The sequence below is a fragment of the Pinus tabuliformis genome, chromosome 8 (genome assembly GCF_031772625.1).
Source record: "Pinus tabuliformis cultivar Carrire ecotype Pingquan chromosome 8, CPIR1, whole genome shotgun sequence".
Classification (NCBI taxonomy): domain Eukaryota; kingdom Viridiplantae; phylum Streptophyta; class Pinopsida; order Pinales; family Pinaceae; genus Pinus; species Pinus tabuliformis.
The window spans coordinates 1,411,038,810-1,411,047,884 of record NC_142294.1 but is presented as its reverse complement, the minus strand read 5'-3'; the positions used below and the strand labels follow the sequence as shown (position 1 = coordinate 1,411,047,884).

At 37.7% G+C, this 9,075-nt stretch overlaps 1 protein-coding gene and 1 pseudogene across 1 annotated transcript; both read left to right on the top strand.

Moving 5' to 3' along the window:
* The first annotated feature begins 302 nt into the window (after positions 1-302).
* LOC149240854 (LEAF RUST 10 DISEASE-RESISTANCE LOCUS RECEPTOR-LIKE PROTEIN KINASE-like 2.1) lies at positions 303-2,640 on the top strand. The gene is made up of 3 exons (XM_089370332.1): positions 303-1,014; positions 1,413-1,448; positions 1,553-2,640. The coding sequence occupies exons 1-3, from the start codon at positions 303-305 to the stop codon at positions 2,638-2,640; spliced, it is 1,836 nt and encodes a 611-aa protein (XP_089226458.1).
* Positions 2,641-8,437: 5,797 nt separating this feature from the next.
* On the top strand, positions 8,438-8,839 carry LOC149240853 (rust resistance kinase Lr10 pseudogene; annotated as a pseudogene).
* The last annotated feature ends 236 nt before the right edge of the window (positions 8,840-9,075 follow it).

Here is a 9,075-nt window from a genome sequence, read left to right as displayed (position 1 = left end):
TTAAAAATACATAATGTTATAAAACTCAAAATCATTATATCCATTGAATCAACCAAAATAAAACATAAAACTGTCAGAGTGCACTTTGCTCGTCCTGATCCATTTATTAAAAAAAAAAAAGACGACAATAATAATAAAGAAAGAATTTCACCTCGATTTCTTATATACATGCTTTCTGAAAACTATACTACGCATCTATAATTTGTCTCCGAGATATCATTCTTGAAAATTACTCCACTGCTACCTCCGCCCCCATTCTGACTGTGATCATCTTCGTCTTCAGAAGATCGAACCCTCTCTTCATGGAATTATATGTTTTTCCGCCGCCTCGACACGCCTTCTTTCTTTTCCTTACCGCCTGCTGTGCCTCTCTAATCCGCTACTCGTTATGCTTCGACGCGCAATATGAGTATTGCCTAAATACTAGTAAGTGTGGGAGCACGAATCTAACGTATCCCTTTGGTGTAGGAAAGCGGGGATGCGGTCACCCTGGCGTTCAGATGAACTGTCTGCAGAACTCAAATCCAGTTATCGAGATTCATGGCCAGAATTACACAATACAAAGGGCATATTCTCCGCACTTCTTAGTTGTCAGAGACAAGAACTGCGATTATTTTGATCACTCCAATAATAATCTCCAGATACCGTTTTCACAATATGGAGACGCCATCTTCGACATTTCAGGTAAAGACAATCGGACTCTAAACGTGTACAAGTGCAATATACCATTTCAGGATGCATTCCTCTCCACAGAAGGGCAATTTTGGAAATGTAATGCTACTGTCTATTGCGATTTCTTCATCCCATGGAATCCCATCAGGGGTTGTTCTATGAGGCAAGTAGTTGTTGAGATCGGAATAGCGCGCTACATTTCCAGAGATAGAAAGAGAGATAAAGATTGCAAATCATGTGCAGCAAGTGGAGGGATATGTGGTTACAACATTTCAGACTCAACTTCTCCTTTCCTCTGCTACTGCAAGGACGGACCCCGTATAGACAAATGCCACGGCCATGGTATGCTATATTTTAACTTTCAACAGAACTACTGAGAACTATTAGTTCAGTTAAGATGAAATGATGGTTTGACACTGATTTTTGGATTAATCATGTAGAATTATTTTCTAATTTATTTTTGAAACCTACTAATAAGGTTTATATTAAGGACCAAGGTTATTCTAAATATCAACCCAGAAATAATTCTATGAAATTAATCCGAAAGTCAGCCTGAAACCATCATTCTGAATCACTAAAAAAATAAAAGATTGAAATGAATTTACTCTGAGCCCATCTTATTAGGTTATTATAGGGAACAGTTTTAGTGGGTGCGAACTGAGCTCACAGCATCTAATATTATTATATGTATATGTGGATCCTGCCTGTTATATTTGATAGTTGTTTTTGTTATGTCGCAGGTCCTCCAAACAAGTCAGCCATGATAATAATAATAGGTAAATTCTGATTTCTTTCTCCGCTTTACCACACGCTGAATTGGTTTCTATTATTCTCTTGACCAAGATCACATTGCTAAATCAATCTCTTCATTTCACCGCAGGTTGCTCAGTCGGAGGAGTAACGTTCACAGCAGTAGCTCTAGTACTGTTCTTCACGTTTTATATGAAGAAGAGGCATCCTTCTCCTGGTAGCTCCGCTGCAAAAGTGGAGAAATTCCTCAAGGAATATGCTTATGAAATGCCAATGAGATATTCATTTTCCCAGCTCAAGAAGATGACAAACAACTTTGCAGAGAAGTTGGGAGAAGGAGGTTATGGTGTGGTCTATAAAGGAAAGCTGAATTCCAACGGAGCTCCCATTGCTGTTAAGATTCTTGACAGACATAGACACAGCGAGGCCCAATTCATGAATGAAGTGGCCACCATTGGACGGGTCCGTCATGTGAATTTGGTTAAGCTGTTGGGGTATTGTTTTGAAAGCCCTATAAGCGCACTGGTGTATGAGTACATGCTCAATGGATCTCTCGATAAGTTTCTGTTTCCCAGAGAAGAGCGCGGGCAGGTATTAAGGTGGGGACAATTGCATTCCATTGCTTTGGGTTCGGCTCGTGGAATTGCATATTTACATCAAGATTGCGAGAAGCGCATCATACACTTCGACATCAAGCCTCACAATATCTTGCTGAATGCCGACTTCACGCCAAAAGTTTCTGATTTTGGTCTGGCAATGCTTTGTGGAAAGGAAGACGACCATATATCAATGACGGCGAGGAGAGGAACGCCGGGATATGTTGCGCCAGAGATGTGTTACAGTAATATGGGGCCTGTTACTGATAAATCCGATGTTTATAGTTTCGGTATGCTGTTGCTAGAGATTGTTGGGGTTAGAAAGAATATCAATTCGCAGGTGAGCCGTTCAAGTCGCCTGTACTTTCCTCAGTGGGTTGTCAATATGCTTGAGAATGAGAATGATGAGTTGCAGATGAGATCGGGGGGAGGAAGAGTCGGAGGTATTGAAACAGAAACGGAGGCGCCGGCCAAGAGGCTGATGACTAAAGTTGGGCTGTGGTGCATTCAATATGAATCCAAGGATCGTCCATGTATGAGTAGGGTTGTTCAAATGTTAGACGGAAATGAACCATTATTGTCTTTTGCTCAAAACACTTCTTACTTGGGAAGAACCTTGTAGATTTTTATGTGGAATTTGCTTTATATTATAGACATCTGATTGCATAAAGAGTCTGCTATGATAGAAGTATGCAGTTTCGGAAACTTGTGCACAAATCATGATTTCATCCTATTTATTTGACCCGTTCATATATGCGAAATTCGATTTATATATTACCAAATATATTATACTTTTTTCACGTGATCCTATGAATAAATCTAAGTCTCTTTCTAACTTTTGCAATTACTATTTATGCAGCGAATGCTAACTTTTGCAATTACTATATATGCAGCGAATGCTATTTTTTAGAAACTTTAATCCGAACGTAAATTTAAGCATTCAGATGTATAATGTATAACCGCTAAAGTTACTCATTGAATTTTTAAGTAATGTTGCAAAAATCCGATGTTTAATGTGTTTAATGTATAACCACTAAAGTTAATCATTGAATTTTTAAGTAACGTTGCAAAAATCAGTATCTATGGGTAACTAACGGAAGAAAAAAATATATATTTTTTATTTATTTTTAAAGTATTTAAAATATTTATACATTGTGAAAAAAAAACTAGTATAAGAGATGAGATGTTTTAAATATAAAGAAAAAATATAATAAATAATCTCATTATTATGATTTATATATAATGAAATTAGATACATAAATTATTAACTAATTATGTTTTTTTTTTTTATTGAAAAAAGTAATGTTTTTTCTCTAGAGTAAGAAAGTCTTGGGGCTAGTATTGGACTCTCATGTCCTTTAGAAGAAGAAGTAGGAGGAGGTAGGCTACATCCTCTAGTGGTGAACATGCTAAGTGGTTTCACCTCCTCTTCTTAATGCTCACCCTCCACATCCTCCTCATCCTCTATCTCTCTCTCCCCTACAACTACTATCTCCTCCTCATCCTCTACCTCTCTCTCCCCTACAACTACTACCTCCTCAAATGCCTCCTCCTCTAACCTATCAACGGTCGATTCCATGCGAAGCCTCTCACCCTCAAATTTTCGTGCAACAATGGTGTTAATCACATCCAAGGAGATGGCCCCTAGGTCTTGTGTTTTTTTAAGTTTCCTTACCCATAATGGGAGATTGTAGTAGATGTAGGCCATGTCATTAAGGCGCTAGGACTCCAACTTGTATGAGGGTCATGAATTATAAATTAATAATTAGAAAAATAATAAATTATTGATTTATAATGAATTCAAAAAGGTATTTTGAAAATTTTTAACCTCTTTAACTTCTTGGTGTGTCTTTTTCTCAAATACACTTCAATTTTGCTCGCATCGATAGGAGCTACATGTTTGGTTGAGTACTTGAAGGTCAAGCTTTTGGAGATTGGATTCTATGACAACACAACTTGTCCACCACAGGTCTACAACAAATAAGAGAAATATAAGGAAAAACAAATTGAAACTTGAAAGTTTAAGCACACTATGAAGAGACAATGAAATTCAAGCAAACCAACACTTGACATTTTAGTCTTCCTATCATAGATAACCATGTCAAAGCTAAATGTGCCACCTAACATCCTTTATATCTCCATTTCATTAAAAAAATGTGCATGTTTTTCTAGAGATGACACCATATTATGAACGCAACTAAAGAATCCAGCCATCACCTCAACATCAATATAAAACCAAAGTAAAAAAAATGTGGAGTTGATGTAGATCTTTGCAATATGAATGCGACAATGAAGTGTATTGTTTAATTGTTCATTAATCACTTTCCATAGAAGCTATTGTTTCTCAAACTCCTTATCCCCCTTATCACCATAATAGTTGTGAATGGCGTATTTGGCCCTATCCATGGCCTTGTTAGTGCCTAAATCTACCTCAAGCTGAGAAAGGTAGGTCTAGGGTAACATTAAACCACGCTTAACCTGGTAGCTATCCCTACCAGGTCGGGAGAGGGCTCTCTCCTTATCAATCTCAGAAAAATATAACAAATAATGCAAGAGATGACTGATGTAGATACTAATTTTAGGCTAGGTATATGCTCAGAGGAGTTTGATTGATTTTGATGGTTGGTTGCTGGATCAGATGAGGAAGATAGTTTTGGGTCCAGGAAATCAACTCAGATTTGTAGACGTTTCTGTGGGACGAGGTAGGCAGGTGTTTTAGCACTTTGAATTAGGTGTAATAGTGAGTCTAAAGACTGGTGAGGAGTTGGAGAGGGCGTGGAAGTGTCATGAGTCCTCTTCGAACAACAGAAAACATGTAAAACTAAATAAACCCCAAGGCAGAGCACTGAAACATCAATGAATTCCACCTTTTATAGTTGATTCATTTAGTTATACAGAAAGAGAGAGATGATGGCACACATAAACATATGATAAACTGAATAACAGAGGAGAAAACAATACTAATTCACCTTGCCACAAGAATCCCACAAAATGCTACAAAACCCTGGTTTATTTCCTTGCCAAACTGCAGAAGTGATGTACAATAGTGCTCAATGCATCCACAAGAGTCCAACCTCTATTTTTTAAAAATAATCCTATATATACCCAATTACATATTAATTATGAATTCCTAAACATAGGAATTTGAATAATTAAAACAAAAATCAAAAATAAAATATTTGCGGTGCTCAAATTACATTAATTAAATTATAACAAAATAATCTAATTAAATGTAAAAAAAAAAGGAACAATTGATTTGCTGCCACAATTCGAATTGCCAAAGTTTGTTTTGGAACCGTCGTTGGAAATTTGGAATAATCTGAGATGCTGATCTAATCATCCTCCACCTGCGCTCTTGGATTCCTGGAATATTTTCCATTTGTTTATTGAATGTTTTGAATACTACCACCTTGCACCTGCCTGCACAAATTTTGGAGTTGTTTGATCGATCTGTTGTCTTGGAGCACAAGAGACCAGTAAAATGCAGAGTTAATGAAATGTAGCACTGTGATTTCCTGAGGCTGGGAAAACTTGGCGTGTTTTGCCTAGTTGAAGATCTCCACTAGCTTCACTTGCTCCCAAGTTCATGGGATCATATCCTAAACATTTCCTTTTTTTACCGAAAAGATTTTTGCTTCAACTGCGATCTTTGATATCTCTTGCGATTTTTGCTTCCAATGGGATCATATTCTTAAAGAATATATCTTTCAAAAAAAATAGCTTCGATCTATCTCGTTCTTCAAAACCAAACAACAATGGAATGGCCAAGTACTCAAAATCCTCAACTTTTTGATATTTTATAAACCAATATAGAAAATTTGGCAGGTTCAGAACACTCTAGTTATTGCAATCTTCAACCTTTGGTAATTTATTACAACTCACCAAATCTGCAGAACCCCTCATTCTGGTGATCAAGTCCTTCAATTTATTGTAAGTATTTATGCACATATATCAAATTTGGATAACCTGAGCCCTATGTTGATCATAGTTGATGTTTTGCGAAACAGAAACAGTGGTCAACAATGAGAGATTCAAAGGATCTGATGATCAGAAGTTGATAAACCCAAATCTGGGAAGATGTGGGCACAATAGTTATTAAGATCTTCAAACCTTTCCGATTTGATTCAATACAAGAAATAAACCACCAGTACATAAGTGTTGGTGATCAAACCCTTCAATTTGTCGAAATTTTTCCAAGTAAACACATCAAATCTTGATAACCCAAGTGCTGTGGCGATCAAGATGATATTTTCCTGGACCAAAACGGCCAAATCTAAGGGCCAAAAGAACACAGAAGATCAAACCTTAACAAACTTCAAAGCTACCGAAAATCCTGTTGACTGTTTTGAATACAACAACAAATCTCAATACTCTGAGTGCTCTAAAGTACCAGAACATCCTTTGAGTGGCTTCCTTGATAGGACCAAACCTTGAGACCACAGGATTCTATAGCACCAAAATCCTTTGAATTTTAGGAAGACACCAAAATCTGAAGACCCCGAATGCTCTAGAAGACCCATATCTCTATGGCTTTTGGGCACAAATGCCAAACCACATGAGCCAGTTGACCTGAGATATCAAAAAGTTTCCTGTTTCGGGGCAATAAGATGAAACAACGAGTACCCAATGGCGGCTCTAAACAACTAGACAATCTATAACACCAGAATGAAACACAAAACCGTAAGACCCCAGGCACCCTGAACAAAGGACTTTTGCAAGCAGAAGGAAAAACAGACCTCAAATACCAGTTCTTGACCCAGTAAACCTAGATCGGCACAATCCAACCAATTTAATTTGTAAAAACTCCCAAAAGTGAGTGAAATGGAAGAGCTACTGATGCCTTGATTTGCTCCACTTTGCTTCTTATACTATCCTGCTCTGTATCATAAACTTTAGAACTCATTTCGCTCTTTTGTTTCAATCTTGAAGGACCCAGCATAGCTGCCAATCCTCGAGTTGGCCCTTTCTGTGCATGTACCAATGTTGCTCCACTTTTTGCACTAACTTTATCTCTAATCTGTGGAGCTTCCTCCAAGGCCACGTAGTTGGGCCGCAAGGAATTACAATCAGATGCGGTTGCACCATTCTGGACCAATTTCTCTGAATTAGAAAGTTATGCAGGCTTAATCAATTGTGAATTATTTTCTTGTATTGAAGATTCCATTTTATTCTCTAAGTTTACAACTGTAGGTCTCTCAGAAGAACAACCTTCCATTGACAAAGAGCGTTGGGATTTCTCTTCCAGTGATTGACAAACCGAATTACCTTTACTTTCATTTACGATTTCCTGACTTCCCTTTACAAACTCACGTTTCTTATTGAAAAGCAATGATTTAGAGGCTCGACTAACTACAGTAGAAACTAGAACAACCTTCTTCAATGAAACTATTCCAACGGCGCAGGTATCAGCTGGTGAACTTGAGGATTTAGTTTCTTTTCAATGAGACTCCCTGTTTGTTCACTACAAATATTTTCTCGATTATCAGATTTGATAGAAACTGAATCCATTCCTTCATTTAGAAACTCTCTTGCACCCTGAGCTTTTATACTATTAGAAAGTGCACCTTCTGTCACTTCCAGCTGTGATAAATTCTCGCATAGTGACCCAACTTTAGCATCCAATCCCTCAACATATGAAACATTCTTGGCATTCACTGCATTTGCAATATCAACTAATACTAGCAAAGGTTGGTTGCAAGTGCCTGAAATCTCTTTTAGCTCATCTGCTCCCTTCCTAGAAACTTGTTCCAATACACTAACATGGATTGCTTTCTTATAACGTAACGGATCATAAGGAAACCCAAACAAGATGTTGTCATTAAATGTCACATTGTAGACCCATGGGACTCGTCGAATATAGGAAACACCTCCCCTGAAAACTACATCTGTGTCTGCTACTATGGGTATCTCTCCAAGAATTGTTGAGATCAAAAAAGTTTTACCCTCTCTCTTCTACCAACAACTACCACAAGACTCCCGACCGAGATATCAAAATGAATGTTGGATAGTGTTGTTATTTCTACCTTTGCATCCCAAGAAAAATTTCCATTTTTAAATGATATAGTAGGTAGGCCTGACTGAATAGGTGGTTTTGGTTGCAATACTCTTTTTTTTTTTTTTCTTTTTTCTGCCAAGAGCAGATCCTCTAGTCTTTTCAAAGATACATTAACATTAACAACCTGCATTATCAAATATGGGAACATATATAGTGAACCTCTCAATACTATAAAATAGTTAGGAGATGAAGAGATTTTTGCAGGTGTCAATTCACCACCGAGCAAAGTATACAGCCGAAAAACAAGCACAATAACACTGATTGAAATAGTATTCAAAATTGGATAGTGTTGTTGTGTCTACCTTTGTGTCCCAAGAAAAACTTCCATTTTTAATTGATATAGTAGGTAGGCCTGACTGAATACATGGTCAATGGATCTCTCCATAAATTTCTGTTTTCTAGAGAAGAGGGTGGGCAGGTGTTAAGGTGGGAACAATTGCATTCCATTGCTTTGGGTTTGGCTCATGGAATTTCATATTTACATCATGATTGTGAGAAGCGAATCATACACTTCGACATCAAGCCTCACAATATCTTGCTGAACGCCGACTTCATGCCAAAAGTTTCTGATTTTGGTCTGGCAATGCTTTGTGGAAAGGAAGAAAACCATATATCAATGACAGCGGGGAGAGGAACACCGAGATATGTTGCGCCAGAGGTGTGTTATAGTAATATGGGGCCTGTTACTGATAAATCTGATGTTTACAGTTTCGACATGTTTTTGCTAGAGATGTTGGGGGTAGAAAGAATATTCATTCGCAAGTGAGCCATTCAAGTAGGTTGTACTTTCCTGAGTGGGCTTTCAATATGCTTGAGACTGAGAATGAGGAGTTGCAGATGCGATTGCGCAGAGGAAGAGTCGAAGAAATTAAAATAGACATGGAGGCAGTGGCCAAGAGGCTGATGACTAAAGTAGGGTTGTGGTGCATTCAATATGAATCCAAGGATTGTCCATGTATGAGTAGGGTTGTTCAAATGTTAGACAGAGATGAAGAAGACGTG

What these genes read in the sequence shown, in the direction of transcription:
- LOC149240854 (XM_089370332.1), top strand. Translation starts at nt 303, where the DNA reads ATGGAATTATATGTTTTTCCGCCGCCTCGACACGCCTTCTTTCTTTTC. An exon ending in AGACAAATGCCACGGCCATG is followed by an intron (nt 1,015 to 1,412) that starts GTATGCTATATT and finishes GTTATGTCGCAG; the next exon opens with GTCCTCCAAACAAGTCAGCC. An exon ending in AGCCATGATAATAATAATAG is followed by an intron (nt 1,449 to 1,552) that starts GTAAATTCTGAT and finishes ATTTCACCGCAG; the next exon opens with GTTGCTCAGTCGGAGGAGTA.